Source organism: Bombina bombina, unplaced genomic scaffold (assembly GCF_027579735.1).
Source record: "Bombina bombina isolate aBomBom1 unplaced genomic scaffold, aBomBom1.pri scaffold_1260, whole genome shotgun sequence".
Classification (NCBI taxonomy): Eukaryota; Metazoa; Chordata; class Amphibia; order Anura; family Bombinatoridae; genus Bombina; species Bombina bombina.
The window spans coordinates 54,579-76,197 of NW_026512458.1; the positions used below are offsets into that span (position 1 = coordinate 54,579).

At 43.0% G+C, this 21,619-nt stretch overlaps 1 protein-coding gene across 1 annotated transcript in view; it reads right to left on the bottom strand.

Annotated features, from left to right (window-relative positions):
- LOC128644325 (ataxin-3-like) overlaps nt 1–15,740 on the bottom strand; it is a gene marked incomplete at both ends in the record, with an annotated part of 47,857 nt that extends 32,117 nt beyond the window's left edge. Inside the window, one exon of the mRNA XM_053696985.1 lies at nt 15,571–15,740. Coding sequence (XP_053552960.1) covers nt 15,571–15,740 — 170 coding nt within the window. The remainder of the gene's footprint in view (nt 1–15,570) is intronic.
- Between the last annotated feature and the right edge of the window lie 5,879 nt (nt 15,741–21,619).

The following is a 21,619-nucleotide window of genomic DNA, read 5'->3' on the forward strand; positions in this document are numbered from 1 at the left end:
ATATATAACACTCATGCTAACACAATGACTGCGTTAGTATTGAATTTGACTCAGTTTATTCTATGAGTACTAGGGACCTCCCTAGTAAGTGCCCCCACTCATAGTGGGAGCTTGTATTATAGGTTCACTGTTGGGTTTGGGGAAGGTGGGACTCAGTCTTGGTCCCAGATGCAGAAGGCCGAATTGGCTGCTACTCTGCAAAGTTTCACATAAAGTGTTTTGAGGTTGTTGTTGGGTTTGTTGTTTGGGAATTGCTTTCACACAAATGCAAAAATGTAGGAAAATGTATTTGTCATAAATAGTGATGTCGAGAACTGTTCGCCGGAGAACAGTTCCCGGCGATCTTAGCTTGTTCGCGTTCGCCGCGGGCAAACATATGCGATGTTCGATCCGCCCCCTATTCGTCATCATTGAGGAAACTTTGACCCTGTATCTCACAGTCTGCAGACACATTTGAGCCAATCAGCAGCAGACACTCCCTTCCAGACCCTCCCAGCTCCTGGGCAGCAGCCATTTTAGATTCATTACGATCCTGCATTCTTAGTGAGAGGAGGTTTAGTGCTGCTGCTGCTGATATTATAGGGAAATAGATAGATAGGCTAGTGTATTTAGTGTCCACTACAGTCCTGAAGGACTCATCTAATATCTGCTGTAAGGACAGCACCCCAAAAAGCCCTTTTTAGGGCTAGAACTTCAGCCGTTTTTTTTTTTTGTAATTTTATTTGCATTTGCCTGCCTGTCAGCCTGTGTGTGAGGCTCACAGCATATACTGTGATTAGTGCCACCACTGATATCTGCTTAACATTAGTGTAAATTAAAAAAACAAAAACTTTCACATCATTTTGCTAGTGTAATCTAATTTCATTTTCTATCAGGCCTGTGTGTCAGGCCCACATCATGTACTGTGATTAATTCTTCTGTGCCACCACTGATATCTGGTTAACATTAGTGTAAATTAAAAAAACAAAAACTTTTACATCATTTTGCTAGTGTAATCTAATTTCATTTTCCATCAGGCCTGTGTGTCAGGCCCACATCATATACTTTGATTAATAGCTCTGTTTTCCACCACTTATATCTAGTGTAACATTAGTGTAATTTTTTAAAAAGAAAACTTTTACATCAGTCTTCTAGTGTTATTTAATTTTAGTTGCCGTGCCAGCCTGTGTGTCAGGCTGCCAGCATATACTGTGCCTACTTCCATCCTCAGTGCCACCACTCCTATCTGGTGTAACATTAGTTTAAATTTTGTAAAAAAAAACAAAAACTTTTACATCAGTCTGCTAGTGTTATTTAATTGCAGTTGCCTGTCTGCCAGGGTGTGTGCCAGGCCCACTTTCCAACTAGTGCCACGAATCATATTTGTTATGACAGTAGTGTAAATATTTAAAATAAAAACTTTTTGACTGTGAATCATCAGTCTGCTAGTGCAATTGAATTGCAGTTGCCTGCCTGCCTGCCTGACAGCGTGTGTGCCAGGCCCACTTGCCAACTAATGCCACCAATCATATTTGTTATAACAGTATTGTAAATATTTAAAATAAAAACTTTTTTGACTGTGAAACATCAGTCAGCTAGTGTAATCTAATTGCAGTTGCCTGACTCCCAGCGTGTGTGCCAGGCCCACTTGCAACTAGTGCCACCAATCATATTTGTTATAACAGTAGTGTAAATATTTAAAAAAAAAAAACTTTTTTGACTGTGAAACATCAGTCTGCTAGTGTAATCTAATTGCAGTTGCCTGCCTGCCAGCGTGTGTGCCAGGCCCACTTGCCAACTAGTGCCACCTATCATATTTGTTATAACAGTATTGTAAATATTTAAAATAAAAACTTTGACTGTGAATCGTCAGTCTGCTAGTGCAATTGAATTGCAGTTGCCTGCCTGACAGAGTGTGTGCCAGGCCCACTTGCCAACTAGTGCCACCAATCATATTTGTTATAACAGTAGTGTAAATATTTAAAATAAAAACTTTTTTGACTGTGAATCATCAGTATGCTAGTGCAATTGAATTGCTGTTGCCTGCCTGCCAGCGTGTGTGCCAGGCCCACTTGCCAACTAGTGCCACCAATCATATTTGTTATAACAGTATTGTAAATATTTAAAATAAAAACTTTGACTGTGAATCGTCAGTCTGCTAGTGCAATTGAATTGCAGTTGCCTGCCTGCCAGAGTGTGTGTCAGGCCCACTTGCCAACTAGTGCCACTAATTATATTTGTTATAACAGTAGTGTAAATATTTAAAATAAAAACTTTGACTGTGAATCATCAGTATGCTAGTGCAATTGAATTGCTGTTGCCTGCCTGCCAGCGTGTGTGCCAGGCCCACTTGCCAACTAGTGCCACCAATCATATTTGTTATAACAGTATTGTAAATATTTAAAATAAAAACTTTGACTGTGAATCGTCAGTCTGCTAGTGCAATTGAATTGCAGTTGCCTGCCTGCCAGAGTGTGTGTCAGGCCCACTTGCCAACTAGTGCCACTAATTATATTTGTTATAACAGTAGTGTAAATATTTAAAATAAAAACTTTGACTGTGAATCATCAGTATGCTAGTGCAATTGAATTGCTGTTGCCTGCCTGCCAGCGTGTGTGCCAGGCCCACTTGCCAACTAGTGCCACCAATCATATTTGTTATAACAGTATTGTAAATATTTAAAAAAAAACAACTTTTTTTACTGTGAAACATCAGTTTGCTTTTTTGTGTCAGGCTCACAGCGTATACTGTTCCCACTTGCCCAGTGCCACCACTCATAATTTGTTTAATAGTAGTGTAAGTGTACATTTTAAAAAAAATTACAGGCAGAGGCAGGCCACCCCGCAGGTGCTGTCGTGGTCGTGGTGCTGTGATTCCCTTAGACTATGCACAGTGTTCAGAGGCCACGTGCCATGGACGCGAAAAGTTCTGAGGAGGACCTAGTTGAATGGCTAACACAGGACACCCAATCTTCTACAGCTTCCGCTCCTAGTCCTAACCTTGACGCACCAACCACCTCCAGCTAAGCTTCGGGCACCTTTCAAGTGAAACGGAAGGCACCACTGCTTGTAATACCTTTCTCCCAAAAATAGCCTCCGAAGAAGCAAAAGTATCGAATTTGTAAAATTTGGAAAAAGTATGCAGCGAAGACCAAGTCACTGCCTTACAAATCTGTTCAACAGAAGGCTCATTTTTAAAAGCCCATGTGGAAGCCACTGCCCTGGTAGAATGAGCAGTAATTGTTTCAGGAGGCTGCTGGCCAGCAGTCTCATAGGCCAAACGGATGATGCTTTTCAGCCAAAAGGAAAGAGAGGTAGCAGTCGCCTTCTGACCTCTCCTCTTACCAGAATAGATGACAAACAATGAAGTTGTTTGTCTGAAATCCTTAGTTGCTTGTAAATAGAACTTTAAAGCACGAACCACATCAAGATTGTGTAACAGACGTTCCTTCTTCGAAGAAGGATTAGGACACAGAGAAGGAACAACAATTTCCTGATTAATATTCTTATTAGACACAACCTTAGGAAGAAAACCGGGTTTGGTACGCAAAACTACCTTATCTGCGTGGAACACCAAGTAAGGTGAGTCACACTGCAAAGCAGATAACTCTGAAACTCTTCGAGCAGAAGAGATAGCTACCAAAAACAAAACTTTCCAAGATAAAAGTTTAATATCTATGGAATGCAAAGGTTCAAATGGAACCCCTTGCAGAACTGAAAGAACTAAATTCAGACTCCATGGCGGAGCCACAGGTCTATAAACAGGCTTGAATCTGACTAAAGCCTGACTAAACGCTTGAACGTCTGGTACCTCTGCCAGACGTTTGTGTAAAAGAATAGACAAAGCAGATATCTGTCCTTTTAAGGAACTAGCTGATAATCCTTTCTCCAATCCTTCTTAGAGAAAGGACAATATCCTGGGAATCCTAATCTTACTCCATGAGTAACCCTTGGATTCGCAAAAAAAAAAAGATATTTTCGCCAAATCTTATGGTAGATTTTCCTGGTGACATGCTTTCTAGCCTGAATCAGGGTATCGATAACCGACTCAGAGAAACCACGCTTAGATAGAATTAGGCGTTCAATCTCCAAGCAGTCAGACGCAGACAAATTGGATTTGGATGTTTGAAAGGGCCTTGAAGTAGAAGGTCCTGCCTCATTGGCTAAGTCCATGGTGGAACGGATGACATGTCCACTAGGTCTGCATACCAAGTCCTGCGTGGCCACGCAGGCGCTATTAGAATCACCGACGCCCCCTCCTGCTTGATTCTGGCAACCAGACAAGGAAGGAGAGGAAACGGTGGAAACACATAGGCCAGATTGAAGGACCAAGGCGCTGCTAGAGCATCTATCAAATCTAACACCACATTCACTTTACCCTTCAGAGAGAGACCCTATTGCTTAGAGCCAGCAAAGAGAATGACTGGGGGGTGGAGCTAGAGGGGGAGCTATATGGACAGCTCTGCTGTGTGCTCTCTTTGCCACTTCCTGTTAGGAAGGAGAATATCCCACAAGTAAAGGATGAATCCGTGGACTGGATACACCTTACAAGAGAAATCTTTAGTAGCTTGTAAATAAAACTTTAAAGCACGAACCACGTCAAGATTGTGTAATAGACGTTCCTTCTTTGAAGAAGGATTAGGACACAGTGACGGTACAACAATCTCTTGATTGATATTCTTATTGGATACCACCTTAGGAAGAAACCCAGGTTTGGTACGCAAAACTACCTTATCTGTATGGAAGATCAGATAAGGGGAATCACACTGCCAGGCAGATAACTCTGAAACTCTTCGAGCCGAAGCGATAGCTACCAAGAACAGAACTTTCCAAGATAAAAGCTTGATATCTATGGAATGCAGAGGTTCAAATGGAACCCCTTGAAGAACTTTAAGAACTAAATTTAAACTCCATGGCGGAGCAACAGGTTTAAACACAGGCTTGATTCTAACTAAAGCCTGACAAAACGCCTGAACGTCTGGAACATCCGCCAGACCCTTGTGCAAAAGAATAGACAGAGCAGAAATCTGTCCCTTTAAGGAACTAGCTGACAAACCATTCTCCAATCCTTCTTGGAGAAAAGATAATATCCTGGGAATCCTGACTTTACTCCATGAGTAACCCTTGGATTCACACCAATGAAGATATTTACACCATATCTTATGATAGATTTTCCTGGTGACAGGCTTTCGAGCCTGAATTAAGGTATCAATGACTGACTCGGAAAAACCACGTTTTGACAAAATCAAGCGTTCAATCTCCAAGCAGTCAGACGCAGAGAAATTAGATTTGGATGTTTGAAGGGACCTTGAAGTAGAAGGTCCTGCCTCAGCGGCAGAGTCCAAGGTGGAAAGAATGACATGTCCACCAGATCTGCGTACCAAGTCCTGCGTGGCCACGCAGGAGCTATCAAAATCACCGAAGCTCTCTCCTGCTTGATCTTGGCAATCAGACGAGGGAGCAGAGGAAACGGTGGAAACACATAAGCCAGGTTGAAAGACCAAGGCGCTGCTAGAGCATCTATCAGCGCTGCCTTGGGGTCCCTGGACCTGAACCTGTAAAAAAAAGGAAGCTTGGCGTTCTGCTGAGACGCCATGAGATCCAGTTCTGGTTTTCCCCAAAGTTGAATCAACTGTGCAAACACCTCCGGATGGAGTTCCCACTCCCCCGGATGAAAAGTCTGTCGACTTAGAAAATCTGCCTCCCAGTTCTCTACTCCTGGGATATGGATAGCTGATAGATGGCAAGAGTGAACCTCTGCCCATAGAATTATTTTTGAAACCTCCAACATTGCTAGGGAACTCCTTGTTCCCCCTTGATGGTTGATGTATGCTACAGTCGTGATGTTGTCCGACTGAAATCTGATGAACCTGACCGCAGCTAGCTGAGGCCAAGCCTGAAGAGCATTGAATATCGCTCTTAGTTCCAGAATGTTTATCGGAAGGAGCGTCTCCTCCTGAGTCCACAAGCCCTGAGCCTTCAGGGAGTTCCAGACTGCACTCCAGCCCAGAAGGCTGGCATCTGTCGTTACTTTTTTCTTCGTTCACTTTCCACCCATGCGACCTCAGAAATGCCAGAACAATGTCCGTGTGAAACCTGGCAACTTGAAAAGTTGACGCCTGTATCAGAATGTCGTCTGAGTAAGGGGCTACTGCTATAGCCTGCGGCCTTAGGACCGCTAGAAGGGACCCTAAAACCTTTGTAAAGATTCTTGGTGCCGTGGCCAACCCGAAGGGAAGAGCCACAAACTGGTAGTGCCTGTATTGACCCTCCTGGATCATAGGAAGGATGGTTCGAATAGTCTCCATCTTGAAGGATGGGACTCTGAGAAATTTGTTTAAGATCTTGAGATCTAAGATTGGTCTGAATGTTCCCTCTTTCTTGGGAACAACAAACAGATTTGAATAAAAGCCCTGTCCCTGTTCCTCCTGCAGAACTGGGTGGATCACTCCCATAACTAGGAGGTCTTGAACACAATGTAAGAATGCTTCTCTCTTTATCTGGTTTGCAGATAAAAGTGAGAGATGAAATCTCCCTTTTGGAGGAGAAGTTTTGAATTCCAGAAGATAACCCTTGGACACAATTTCCAATGCCCATGGATCCTGGACATCTCTTGCCCAAGCCTGGGCGAAGAGAGAGAGAGTCTGCCCCCTACTAGATCCGTTTCCGGATCGGGGGCTGCTCCTTCATGCTGTCTTAGAGGCAGCAGCAGGCTTTTGGCCTGTTTCCCCTTGTTCCAAGCCTGGTTAGGTCTCCAGACCGGCTTAGACTGGGCAAAAGTTCCCTCTTGTTTTGTGTTAGAGGAAGTTGAAGCTGCGCCACTCTTGAAGTTTTGAAAGGGCCGAAAACTAGACTGTTTGGTCCTTAATTTGTTGGACCTGTCCTGAGGAAGGGCGTGACCTTTTCCTCCAGTGATGTCAGAAATTATCTCCTTCAGTCCAGACCCGAATAGGATCTGTCCTTTGAAGGGAATGTTGAGAAGTTTAGACTTTGAAGTCACGTCAGCTGACCAGGATTTAAGCCATAGCGCCCTACGCGCCTGAATAGCAAAACCTGAATTTTTAGCCGTTAGCTTGGTTAAATGAACAACGGCGTCAGAAACAAATGAATTGGCTAGCTTAAGGGCCGTAAGCTTGTCAATAATATCTTCCAACGGGGTTTCAACCTGTAGAGCCTCCTCTAGGGACTCAAACCAGAAAGCCGCGGCAGCAGTGACTGGGGCAATGCATGCAAGAGGCTGGAGAATAAAACCTTGTTGAATAAAAATTTTCTTAAGGTAACCCTCTATTTTTTTATCCATTGGATCTAGAAAAGCACAACTGTCCTCGACAGGGATAGTGGTGCGCTTAGCTAGAGTAGAAACTGCTCCCTCCACCTTAGGGACCGTCTGCCATAAGTCCGTGTAGCGGCGTCTATAGGAAACATCTTTTTAAAAACAGGAGGGGGAGAGAATGGTACACCTGGTCTATCCCATTCCTTAGTAATAATTTCAGAAAACCTTTTAGGGATTGGAAAAACATCAGTGTAAGTAGGTACTGCATAGTATTTATCCAATCTACATAATTTCTCTGGGACTACAATAGTGTCACAGTCGTCCAGAGTTGCTAAAACCTCCCTGAGCAATACGCGGAGGTGTTCAAGCTTAAATTTAAATGTAGACATATCAGAATCAGATTGAAGTATCTTCCCTGAATCAGAAAAATCACCCACAGATTGAAGCTCCCCTGCTTCAGCTTCATTATATTGTGAGGGTGTATCAGAGATAGCTACTAAAGCGTCAGAGAACTCTGTATTTATTCTAGTCCCAGAGCTGTCTCGCTTTCCTTGCAATCCTGGCAGTTTAGATAATACCTCTGTAAGGGTATGATTCATAACTGCCGCCATGTCTTGCAAGGTATACGCAATGGGCGCGCTAGATGTACTTGGCGTCCCCTGAGCGGGATTTATAGGATCTGACACGTGGGGAGAGTTAGATGGCATAACTTACTCCTTGTCAATTTCTTCTGGTGATAAATGTTTTAAAGCCAGAATATAGTCTTTGTAATCTATAGTAAAATCAATGCATTTGGTACACATTCTAAGAGGGGGGTTCCACAATGGCTTCTAAACATAATGAACAATGAGTTTCCTCTATGTCAGACATGTTTAAACAGACTAGTAATGAGACCAGCAAGCTTGGAAAACACTTTAATAACTGAACAAGCAAAAAATAAAAACGGTACTGTGCCTTTAAGAGAAAAAAACAATCACAGAAACTGCTAAAACAGTGAAAAAAGCAGTAAATCTTACGAAATTTTTACAGTGTGTATAATAGGCTGAAAGAGCATTGCACCCACTTGCAAATGGATGATTAACCCCTTAGTTTCAAAACCGGATCAAAAAAACGATATAAACGTTTTTAAACAGTCACAACAAACTGCCACAGCTCTATTGTGGCCCTACCTGCCCATACAAAGACTTTGGAAGGCACAAAAACCCCTTAGAGAGGTCCTATATGTTCAGGGGACTCCTTCAGGGAAGCTGGATGTCTCAAACGGCAAAAACTAATGGAAAATAGGCCCCTCCCAACCTGTACTCACAGTGAGAGGGCCTTAAAAAACTATCCCTAGGCAAAATCTAGTCAGCCATGTGGAAAAACTGGGCCCCAGAATAAAGTTTTATCACCAATATGAAATAAACGTTTATACACCTCAAGCAAACGTTATATCTATTCAGTAATGTGAGTAAATAATAAAAATATTACCCTTTACAGCAAGCATGATACCAGTCGTTATTAAATCACTGTAATCAGGCTTACCTTAAATAAATCCGGTATTGTCAGCATTTTCTAGCTTATCATTTCTCTAGAAAAATTTAAAACTGCACATACCTCAGAGCAGGAGACCCTGCACGCTATTCCCCCAGCTGAAGTTACCCATCTCTTCAGTTATGTGTGAGAACAGCAATGGATCTTAGTTACAACCTGCTAAGATCATCAAAGACCACAGGCAGACTCTTCTTCAACTTTCTGCCCGAGGCAAAAATAGTATAACTCCGGTACCATTTGAAAATAACAAACTTTTGATTGAAGATAAACTACATTAATGCACCACATCTTTCTAGCTGCTTCCCTTGTCAAGAGCTGCAAGAGAATGACTGGGAGGTGGCAGTTAGGGGAGGAGCTATATAGACCGCTCTGCTGTGGGTGATCCTCTTGCAGCTTCCTGTTGGGAAGGAGAATATCCCACAAGTAATGGATGAATCCATGGACTGGATACACCTTACAAGAGAAATAGCAGGTCTCAGAAGATTACCTGAACATAAATAAGCCTTCCTTAGAAAGGATTCAAGCTTCCTATCTAAAGGATCTTTAAACTAAGTACTATCTGCCGTAGGAATAGTAGTACGTTTAACAAGAGTAGAAATAGCCCCATCAACTTTGGGGATTTTATCCCAAAACTCTAATCTATCAGATGGCAAAGGGTACAATTTCTTAAACCTTGGAGAAGGAGTAAATGAAGTACCCAGACTATTCCATTCCCTAGAAATTACTTCTGAAATAGCATCAGGAACTGGAAAAACTGGAATAACCACAGGGGGTTTAAAAACATAATTTATGCTTACCTGATAAATTTATTTCTCTTGTAGTGTATCCAGTCCACGGATCATCCATTACTTATAGGATATTCTCCTTCCCAACAGGAAGTTGCAAGAGGATCACCCACAGCAGAGCTGCTATATAACTCCTCCCCTGTCATATCCAGTCATTCGACCGAAAACAAATAGAGAAAGGAGAAACCATAGGGTGCAGTGGTGACTGTAGTTTAATTAAAATTTCGACCTGCCTTAAAAGGACAGGGCGGGCCGTGGACTGGATACACTACAAGAGAAATAAATTTATCAGGTAAGCATAAATTATGTTTTCTCTTGTTAAGTGTATCCAGTCCACGGATCATCCATTACTTGTGGGATACCAATACCAAAGCTAAAGTACACGGATGATGGGAGGGACAAGGCAGGATTAAGCGGAAGGAACCACTGCCTGAAGAACCTTTCTCCCAAACACAGCCTCCGAAGAAGCAAAAGTATCAAATTTGTAAAATTTTGAAAAAGTGTGAAGCAAAGACCAAGTCGCAGTCTTGCAAATCTGTTCAACAGAGGCCTCATTTTTGAAGGCCCAGGTGGAAGCCACAGCTCTAGTAGAATGAGCAGTAATCCTTTCAGGAGGCTGCTGGCCAGCAGTCTCATAAGCCAAACGGATGATGCTTTTCAGCAAAAAAGAAAGAGGTAGCCGTAGCCTTTTGGACTCTCCGCTTACCAGAATTAACAACAAACAATGAAGATGTTTGACGGAAATCTTTGGTTTCTTGTAAGTAGAACTTTAAAGCACGAACCACATCAAGATTGTGCAACAGACGTTCCTTCTTTGAAGAAGGATTAGGACACAGCGAAGGAACAACAATTTCCTGATTGATATTCCTATTAGAAACAAGTGAGTCACACTGTAAAGCAGATAACTCAGAAACTCTTCGAGCCGAAGAGATAGCTACTAAAAACAGAACTTTCCAAGATAGAAGCTTAATATCTATGGAATGCATAGGTTCAAACGGAACCCCTTGAAGAACTTTAAGAACTAAGTTTAGGCTCCATGGCGGAGCAACAGGTTTGAATACAGGCTTGATTCTGACTAAAGCCTGACTAAACGCTTGAACGTCTGGGACATCTGCAAGACGCTTGTGTAAAAGAATAGACAAAGCAGAAATCTGTCCTTTTAAGGAGCTAGCTGATAATCCCTTCTCCGATCCTTCTTGGAGAAAAGACAATATTCTAGGAATCCTAATCTTACTCCATGAGTAACCCTTGGATTCACACCAATAAAGATATTTGCGCCAAATCTTATGATAGATTTTCCTGGTGACAGGCCTTCTAGCCTGAATCAGAGTATCAATGACCGACTCAGAGAAACCACGATTTGATAAAATCAGGCGTTCAATCTCCAAGCAGTCAGACGCAGAGAAATTTGATTTGGATGCTTGAATGGACCTTGGATTAGAAGGTCCTGCCTCAATGGCAGAGTCCACGGTGGAACAGATGACATGTCCACTAGGTCTGCATACCAAGTCCTGCGTGGTCACGCAGGTGCTATCAGAATCACCGAAGCTCTCTCCTGCTTGATTCTGGCAACCAGACGAGGGAGCAGAGGAAACGGTGGAAATACATAGGCCAGATTGAAGGACCAGGGCACTGCTAGAGCATCTATCAGTACCGCCTTGGGATCCCGGGACCTGGACCCGCAACAAGGAAGCTTGGCGTTCTGACGGGACGCCATCAGATCCAATTCTGGTGTGCCCCATAGCTGAGTCAGCTGGGCAAATACCTCCGGATGGAGCTCCCACTCCCCCGGATGAAAAGTCTGATGACTTAGAAAATCCGCCTCCTAGTTCTCTACCCCTGGGATATGGATTGCTGAAAGATGGCAAGAGTGAGTCTCCGCCCATCAGATTATTTTGGTTACTTCCATCATCGCTAGAGAACTCTGTGTTCCTCCTTGATGATTGACATAAGCTACAGTCGTGATGTTGTCCGACTGGAATCTGATGAATTTGGCCGCAGCTAGCTGAGGCCACGCCTGAAGCGCATTGAATATCGCTCTCAGTTCTAGAATGTTTAATCGGGAGGAGAGTTTCCTCCCGAGACCATAAGCCCTGTGCTTTCAGGGAGTTCCAGACTGCACCCCAGCCTAGCAGGCTGGCATCTGTCTTTACTATGAGCCACTCTGGCCTGCGGAAACACATTCCCTGAGACAGGTGGTCCTGAGACAACCACCAGAGAAGAGAATCTCTGGTCTCCTGATCCAGATGTATTTGAGGAGATAAATCTGCATAATCCCCCTTCCACTGTTTGAGCATGCATAGTTGCAGTGTCCATTGCCGCTACCATGAGTCCAATTACCTCCATACACTGAGCCACTGATGGCCGAGGAATGGAATGAAGAGCTCGGCAAGTGGTTAAGAGTTTTGATTTTCTGATCTCAGTCAGAAATATTTTCATTTCTACCGAGTCTATCAGAGTCCATAGGAAGGAAACTCTTGTGAGAGGGAAGAGAGAACTCTTTTATGTTCACCTTCCACCCGTGAGATCTCAGAAAAGCCAACACGATGTCTGTGTGAGACTTGGTTAGTTGGAAAGTCGACGCCTGAATTAAGATGTCTAGATAAGGCGCCACTGCTATGCCCCGCGGTCTTAGAACCGCCAAAAGGGACCCTAGCACCTTTGTGAAAATTCTGGGAGCCGTGGCCAACCCGAAGGGAAGGGCCACAAACTGGTAATGCCTGTCCAGAAAGGCGAATCTTAGGAATTGACGATGATCTCTGAATAGGGATGTGTAGATATGCATCCTTTAAGTCCACGGTAGTCATATATTGACCCTCCTGGATCAGAGGTAGAATAGTCCGAATAGTCTCCATCTTGAATGATGGTACTCTGAGGAATTTGTTTAGAACTTTGAGATCCAAGATTGGTCTGAAAGTTCCCTCTTTTTTGGGAACCACAAACAGATCTGAGTAAAAACCTAGCCCTTGTTCCGCTTATGGAACTGGGCGGATCACTCCCATGGTATGTAGGTCTTCTACACAGCGTAAGAACGCCTCTCTCTTTGTCTGGTTTGCAGACAATGGAGAAATGTGAAATCTCCCCCTTGGGAGAAAAGAGTCTTTAAAGTCTTTAAAGTCCAGAAGATATCCCTGGGACACAATTTCTAAAGCCCAGGAATCGTGAACATCTCTTGCCCAAGCCTGAGCGAAGAGAGAGAGTCTGCCCCCTACTAGATCCGGTCCCGGATCAGGGGCTACCCCTTCATGCTGTCTTGGAGGCAGCAGCAGGCTTCTTGGCCTGTTTACCGTTGTTCCCAGCCTGGTTAGGTCTCCAGACTGACTTGGATGGGCAAAATTCCCCTCTTGCTTTGCAGCAGGGGAAGCTGAAGCGGGACCACCCTTGAAGTTCCGAAAGGAACGAAAATTATTTTGTTTGGTCCTCATTTTATTTACTTTATCCTGAGGGAGGGCGTGGCCTTTCCCTCCAGTGATGTCTGAATAGGGTCTTTCCTTTGAAGGGGATGTTCAAAAGTTTAGATTTTGATGACACATCAGCAGACCAGGACTTAAACCATAACGCCCTGCGTGCTAATTTAGCCAGTTGGAAAGCGGCATCTATAATGAAAGAATTAGCAAACTTAAGGGCCTTAATTCTATCCATAATATCCTCTAATGGAGTCTCCACCTGAAGAGCCTCTTCTAGAGCCTCGAACCAGAAAGCAGCTGCAGTAGTTACAGGAACAATGCACGCAATAGGTTGGAGAAGAAAACCTTAATGAACAAAAATATTCTTTAGGAGACCCTCTAATTTTTTATCCATAGGATCTTTGAAAGCACAACTGTCTTCGGTAGGTATAGTTGTACGCTTAGCGAGAGTAGAAATAGCTCCCTCCACCTTAGGAACCGTATGCCACGAGTCCCGCATGGTGTCAGATATGGGAAACATTTTCTTAAAAACAGGAGGGGGAGCGAACGGTATACCTGGTGTATCCCACTCCTTAGTAACAATATCCGCAATCCTCTTAGGGACTGGAAAAACATCAGTGTAAACAGGAACCTCTAAGTATTTGTCCATTTTACACAATTTCTCTGGGACCACTATAGGGTCACAATCATCCAGAGTCGCTAATACCTCCCTGAGCAACAAGCGGTGGTGTTCAAACTTAAATTTAAAGGCCGTCATATCAGAATCCGTCTGAGGGAGCGTCTTTCCTGAATCAGAAATCTCTCCCTCAGATAGCAAATCCCTTATCCTTACTTCAGAACATTGCGAGGGTATATCGGAAGGCTCAGCATTTGTTCTTAACCCAGAGCTGTCACGCTTTCTTTGTAAACCAGGCAGTTTAGATAAAACCTCTGTGAGGGTTGTATTCATAACTGTGGCCATGTCTTGTAAAGTAAATTAAGTTGACGCACTAGAGTTACTTGGCGTCACTTGTGCGGGCGTTACTGGTTGTGACACTTGGGGAGAGCTAGATGGCAAACCCTCATTTTTTGACTGATAATCATCTATTGCTATATTTTTAAGTGCTATAATATGATCTTTATAATTTATAGACATATCAGTGCAAGTGGGACACATTCTAAGAGGGGCTTCCACAATGGCTTCTAAACACATTGAACAAGGATTTTCCTTGATGTCAGACATGTTAAACAGGCTAGTAATGAAACAAGCAAGCTTGGAAAACACTTTATTCAAAGTAAATAAATACTTAGAAAAAAACGGTACTGTGCCTTTAAAAGAAAAAAAGATGCACAAACTCTGCAAAACAGTGTAAAAAAGCAGTAAACTACACGAAATCTTTACAGTAGAATCATAAAGCCTTAGTAAGTTTGCACAGCCAGACAAATAAACGATTAACCCCTTAATGTAAAAACCAGATTGAGAAAACGTCAAAAACCGGTATAAAAACGTTCAGCACCTTGCCACAGCTCTGCTGTGGCGCCTACCTGCCCTTTAGGATAGATATGTGGGGGAAAAAACTACTTTTAGGCCCTCAAACACAGCAGGACCCTCTGGAGAAGCAGTTGGATGTCTTCAGAGTAAAAGAAACTGCGGGACTGAGGCGCGAAAATAGGCCCCTCCCACCTCACTCAATGTTAGTGGGGCCTAAAAGAAACACACCAAAGAGTTTCTAAACTAGCCATGTGGGTTAATAACCCTTAAATAAGCCACAATGACCCCTTAAAGTCCCTCAAAAAACGTTAAGTGTTAAAAAAACGTTTTTTCTATTAAGTGTCACCAGTAACAAATGATCCCTTTATGCAAGCTGGGATTCCATACCAAGTGTCTGAATACAGCTTACCCTTCCCTCATGGGGATATTGCCAGCCTTTTCTAAAATTATCACAGTCTGTCTAGAAAAAAAATGATTCAACATACCTCAATGCAGCTTAGCATGCAAACCGTTCCCCCAACTGAAATTTTCCTGTACTCCTCAGCCTTAGTGAGAACAGCAGTGGATCTTAGTTACAAAGTGCTAAGATCATCATCCTCCTTGCAGAAATCTTCATCCCTTTTCTGCCAGAGAGTGAATAGTGCACACCAGTACCATTTAAAATAACAAACTTTTGCTTGAGAAAATAAAAAATAAAATTTTTGTCACCACACTCACTTTACCCTTCCTAGTACTTAGAGTAGGCAAAGAGAATGACTGGGGGGTGGAGCTAAGGGAGGAGCTATATAGACAGCTCTACTGTGGGGGCTCTCTTTGCCACTTCCTATAAGGAAGGAGAATATCCCACAAGTATGGATGAATCCGTGGACTCGATACATCTTGCAAGAGAAATTAAATTTGTCAGAAAAAAAAATCTACTGCTTATTTAAAATTCAGAGTCAGTGCTTTTGCATTGTCTTTTTATTATGTACTTGTTAATTAAGTAACTATTGCATTGGGTGGTCCTTTAATCCCTACTATTTCTATACACTGCAAGTTACAAATTAGCTCTTATATGAATGTTAAAAGTAGATAAACAGATTTGTGAACTGGAAAGACCAGAAAGCTTGTGCGTGCAGCCTACCTTGCATACTAAGCTGAATTGCTCTACGTAAATCTGCTTCTTCATCTTCCATGTCAATTTGTTGTCGACTAAGCGCAAGTGCTTTCTGGAGATTCTCCTCATCTTCGTCCATCATAACTGGTGCTTCATACAATCTGTCCCCTTCCAAACTAGCCTCACTTCTTTGTACCCTACAAGAGATAAAAGAACAGCTTGAAAAAAAACTCACAGTACAAGATAAACACCTTGAAAACAAATGCACTGAAATACAACAGAGCATGCTGCATTAATATTTTCACTCATCTTTATTTTACTGTAGGTCATTTTTCTGTGAGAAACCCATATATATATATATATATATATATATATATATATATATATATATATATATATATACTGTATGTATATATATATATATATATATATATATATATATATATATATATATATATATATATATACATACTGTATATATATATATATATATATCACATTTAAATTATACAATTATTATATCTATATATAATTTCAAGCAATAATTACACAGCAACAAAAAAGTAAATTTATGCTTACCTGATAAATTAATTTCTTCTATGGTAAGACGAGTCCACGGATTCATCCTTACTTGTGGGATATTATCCTCCTAACAGGAAATGGCAAAGAGCACCACAGCAGAGCTGTCTATATAGCTCCTCCCTTAGCTCCACCCCCAGTCATTCGACCGAAGGTACAGGAAGAAAAAGGAGAAACTACAAGGTGCAGAGGTGACTGAGTTTAAATCAAAAAAATATAATCTGTCTTAAAGTGACAGGGCGGGCCGTGGGCTCGTCTTACCATAGAAGAAATTAATTTATCAGGTAAGCATAAATTTACTTTTCTTCTATAAAAGGTAAGACGAGTCCACGGATTCATCCTTACTTGTGGGAAAAAATACCAAAGCTACAGGACACGGGAGGGACAAGACAGATGGGTAAACAGAAGGCACCACTGCTTGAAGAACTTTTCTCCCAAAAATAGCCTCCGAAGAAGCAAAGGTATCAAATTTGTATGAAGCGAAGACCAAGTCACATCCTTACAAATCTGTTCAACAGAAGCATCATTTTTAAAAGCCCATGTGGAAGCCACCGCTCTAGTAGAGTGAGCTGTAATTCTTTCAGGAGGCTGCTGTCCAGCAGTCTCGTATGCCAAACGGATGATGCTTTTCAGCCAAAAGGCAAGAGAGGTAGCCGTAGCTTTTTGACCTCTACGTTTTCCAGAATAGACAAGAAACAAAGAAGATGTTTGACGGAAATCTTTGGTCGCGTGCAAGTAAAACTTCAAAGCACGAACCACATCCAAGTTGTGCAACAGACGCTCCTTCTGAGAGGAAGGATTAGGGCACAGAGAAGGAACAACAATTTCTTGATTGATATTCCTATTAGTAACAACCTTAGGAAGGAATCCAGGTTTGGTACGCAAAACCACCTTATCAGCATGGAAAACGAGATAAGGCAAGTCGCATTGCGATGCAGATCGTTCAGAAACTCTTCGAGCCGAAGAGATAGCAACTAAAAACAGAACTTTCCAAGATAGAAGCTTAATATCTATGGAATGCATAGGTTCAAACGGAACCCATTGAAGAACTTTAAGAACCAAATTCAAACTCCATGGCGGAGCAACAGGTCTAAACACAGGCTAGATTCTAACTAAAGCCTGTCAGAACGACTGAACGTCTGGAATATCTGCCAGACGTTTGTGCAGTAGAATTGATAAAGCAGATATCTGTCCCTTTAAGGAACTAGCTGATAGCCCCTTCTTCAATCCTTCTTGGAGAAAGGACAAAATCCTAGGAATCCTGACCTTACTCCATGAGTAGCCTTTGGATTCGCACCAATAAAGATATTTACGCCATATCTTATGATAAATTTTCCTGGTGACAGGCTTTCGAGCCTGAATCAAGGTATCTATGACCGACTCCGAGAAACCCTGCTTGGATAAGATCAAGCGTTCAATCTCCAAGCAGTCAGCCGCAGAGAAACTAGATTTGGATGCTGGAACGGACCTTGAGTCAGAAGGTCCTGTCTCAGTGGCCGAGACCATCGTGGAAGAGATGACATGTAAACCAGATCTGCATACCAAGTCCTGCGTGGCCACGCAGGTGCTATCAAAATCACCGAAGCTCTCTCCTGTTTGATTCTGGCAATCAAACGAGGAAGGAGAGGAAATGGTGGAAACACATAAGCCAGGTTGAACGACCAGAGTACTGCTAGAGCATCTATCAGTACTGCCTGAGGATCCCTCGACCTGGACCCGTAACAAGAAAGTTTGGCGTTCTGACGAGACGCCATCAGATCCAATTCTGGTGTGCCCCATTGCTGAATCAATTGTGCAAACACCTCCAGATGGAGTTCCCACTCCCCCGGATGAAAAGTCTAAAGACTTAGAAAATACGCTTCCCATTTCTCCACTCCTGGGATATAGATTGCTGATAGATGGCAAGAGTGAGTCTCTGCCCATCAAATTATTTTGGTAATCTCTATCATCGCTAGAGAACTCTTTGTTCCCCCCTGATGATTGATATATGCTACGAAAACGCATTGAATATTGCTCTCAGTTCTAGAATATTTATCGGGAGGAGAGCCTCCTCCCGAGACCACAATTCCTGTGCTTTCAGGGAATTCCAGACTGAACCCCAGCCCAATAGGCTGGCGTCCGTCGTCACTATGACCCACGCTGGCCTGCGGAAACACATTCCCTTGGACAGATGATCCTGTGTTATCTGAGGAGATAAATCTGTATAATCCCCATTCCACTGTTTGAGCATGCAAAGTTGCAGTGGTGTGAGATGCCAGCGAGCAAACGGAACTATGACCATTGCCGCTACCATAAAGCCGATTACCTCCATACACTGAGCCACTGACGGGCGTGGAATGGAATGAAGAGCTCGGCAGATGGAGAGAATTTTTGATTTCCTGACCTCCGTCAGAAATTTTTTCATGTCCACTGAATCTATCAGAGTTCACAGGAAAGGAACTCTTGTGAGAGGGATAAGTGAACCCTTTTGTATGTTCACCTTCCACCTGTGAGATCTTAGAAAAGCCACCACGATGCCCGTGTGAGACTTGGTTAGTTGGAAAGTTGATGCCTGGATTAAGATATCGTCCAGATAAGGCGCCACCGCTATGCACCGCGGCCTTAGAACTGCCAAAAGGGACCCTAGCACCTTTGTGAAAATTTTGGGAGCTGTGGCCAACTCGAAGGGAAGAGCCACAAACTGGTAATGCTTGTCCAGAAAGGCGAACCTGAGGAACTGGTGATGATCTTTGTGGATAGGAATGTGTAGATACGCATCCTTTAAGTCCACGGTGGTCGTATATTTACCCTCCTGTATCATTGGCAAAATAGTCCGAATGCTCTCCATCTTGAAGGATTGGACTCTGAGGAATTTGTTTAGGATCTTGAGATCCAAAATTGGTCTGAAGGTTTCCTCTTTTTTGGGAACCACAAACAGATTGGAGTAGAACCCCTGCCCCTGTTCTGTTTTCGGAACTGGGCAGATCACTCCCATGGTATATAGGTCTTCTACACAGCGTAAGAATGACTCTCTTTTTGTCTGGTTTACAGACAATTGAGAAAGATGGAATTTCCCCCTTGGAGGAGAATCTTTAAAATCTAGAAGATACCCCTGGGTTACTATTTCTAAAGCCCAGGAATCCTGAACGTCTCTTCCCCAAGCCTGAGCAAAGAGAGAGAGTCTGCCCCCTACTAGATCCGGTCCCGGATCGGGGGCTACCCCTTCATGCTGTCTTGGTAGCAGCAGCGGGATTCTTAGCCTGTTTACCCTTGTTCCAAGTCTGATTAGGGCTCCAGACTGACTTGGACTGAGCAAAAATTTCCCTCTTGCTTTGCGGCAGGGGAAGAGGGAGAGGGACCACCTTTGAAGTTCCGAAAGGAATGAAAATTATTTTGTTTGGTCCTCATCTTATTCGTCTTATCCTGAGGAAGGGCATGGCCTTTCCCTCCAGTGATGTCTGAGATGATCTTTCAGTTCAGGCCCGAATAGGGTCTTACCCTTGAAAGGGATGGCTAAAAGCTTAGCTTTTGATGACACATCAGCAGACCAGGATTTAAGCCATAACGCTCTACGCGCTAAAATGGCAAAACCTGAATTCTTCGCCACTAATTTAGCCAATTGAAAAGCGGCATCTGTAATGAAAGAATTAGCTAGCTTGAGAGCCCTAATTCTATCCAGAATATCATCTAACGGGTTCTCAACCTGAAGAGCCTCTTCCAGAGCCTCGAACCAAAAGGACGATGCAGTAGTTACAGGAACAATGCACGCTATAGGTTGGAGAAGAAAACCTTGGTGAACAAATATTTTCTTCAGAAGACCCTCTAAATTTTTATCCATAGAATCTTTGAAAGCACAACTGTCCTCGATAGGTATAGTTGTACGCTTAGCCAGGGTAGAAATAGCGCCCTCCACCTTAGGGACCGTCTGCCAGGAGTCCCGCACGGTGTCAGATATGGGAAACATTTTCTTAAAAGTAGGAGGGGGAGCGAACGGATACCTGGTCTATCCCACTCCTTAGTAACAATTTCCGAAATCCTCTAAAAGACCGGAAAAACATCAGTGTAGGAAGGAACCTCTAGGAATCTGTCCATTTTACACAATTTCTCTGGAACTACAATAGGGTCACAATCATCCAGAGTCGCTAAAACCTCCCTGAGCAATAAGCGGAGGTGTTCTAGTTTAAATTTAAAAGCCGTCATATCTGAATCTGTCTGAGGGAACATATTTCCTGAATCAGCCAGCAAATCCCTCACTTCAGAACATTGTGAGGGTACATCGGATATGGCTAATAAAGCGTCAGAGGGCTCAGTGTTTGTTCTCACCCCAGACCTACTGCGCTTCCCCTGCAACCCAGGCAGCTTAGATAAAACCTCTGTGAGGGTAGTATTCATAACTGCAGCCATATGTTGCAGGGTGAAAGAATTAGACGCACTAGAAGAACTTGTCGTCGCTTGTGCGGGCGTTAATGGTTGTGACACTTGGGGAGAATTAGATGGCAAAACCGGATTCTCTTCTGACTGAGAATCATCCTGTGACATACTTTTAATAGCTAAAATATGTTCTTTACAATTTATTGACCTTTCAGTGCATGAGGGAAACATTCTAAGTGGAGGTTCCACAATGGCTTCCAAACATATTGAACATTGACTTTCCTCAATGTCAGACATGTTGAACAGGCTAGTAATGACTACAAACAAGCATGAAAACACTTTATTTAGTGAAAAAAAATAACAATCTTAAAAAATGGTACTGCGCCTTTAAGAGAAAAAAAGCATACACGTTCTGCAAAACAGCCTAAACAATTAACATCTTAATATGCGAACCGGATCGAAAATAGGCCCAGATCCGGAAAAAAACACTCCCAGCACCTTGCCACAGCCCTGCTGTGGCCCTACCTGCCCTCAGGGATCGGAAATGTGGGGTAAAATCCTTGATTTGGCTCAAAACATACACCAGGGCCCTCAAGAGTTAGAGATTGCTGCTTGCTGATAAAACTAACTGCGCATCTGAGGCGCGAAAATAGTCCCCGCCCATCTCACTCGATGTCTCCTCAGCCTTAAAGAACCGCACCAGAGCGGTTATAACTAGCCATGTGGGTTCTGAGACCCAAAAGTTAAGCCATGTGTGTCCTTAATAAAGTTTGCCCAAAACGTTAAAGCACTCCCAACATTTGCAATTCAATGTCAACCATATTAGAATTGGCCCCATATGCAAGCTAAGTAATGCCCTTCTTTTAGCTCTAGGATTACTGCTTACCCTTACCCTCCTGGGTATAATGTCAGCCTTTCTGAAATACAGTGTCTCTCCAGAAAAATTTGACTGAACATACCTCACTGCTGCATAGCATGAAACCGTTCCTCACACTGAAGTTTCCTGTACTCCTCAGCCTCTATGGGAACAGCAATGGACCTTTGTTACAAATGCTAAGATCATCATCCTCCAGGAAGCAGTCTTCATCCATCTGCTGCCTGAGAGTAAATAGTACAAACCGGTACCATTTAAAACAAAAAACTCTTG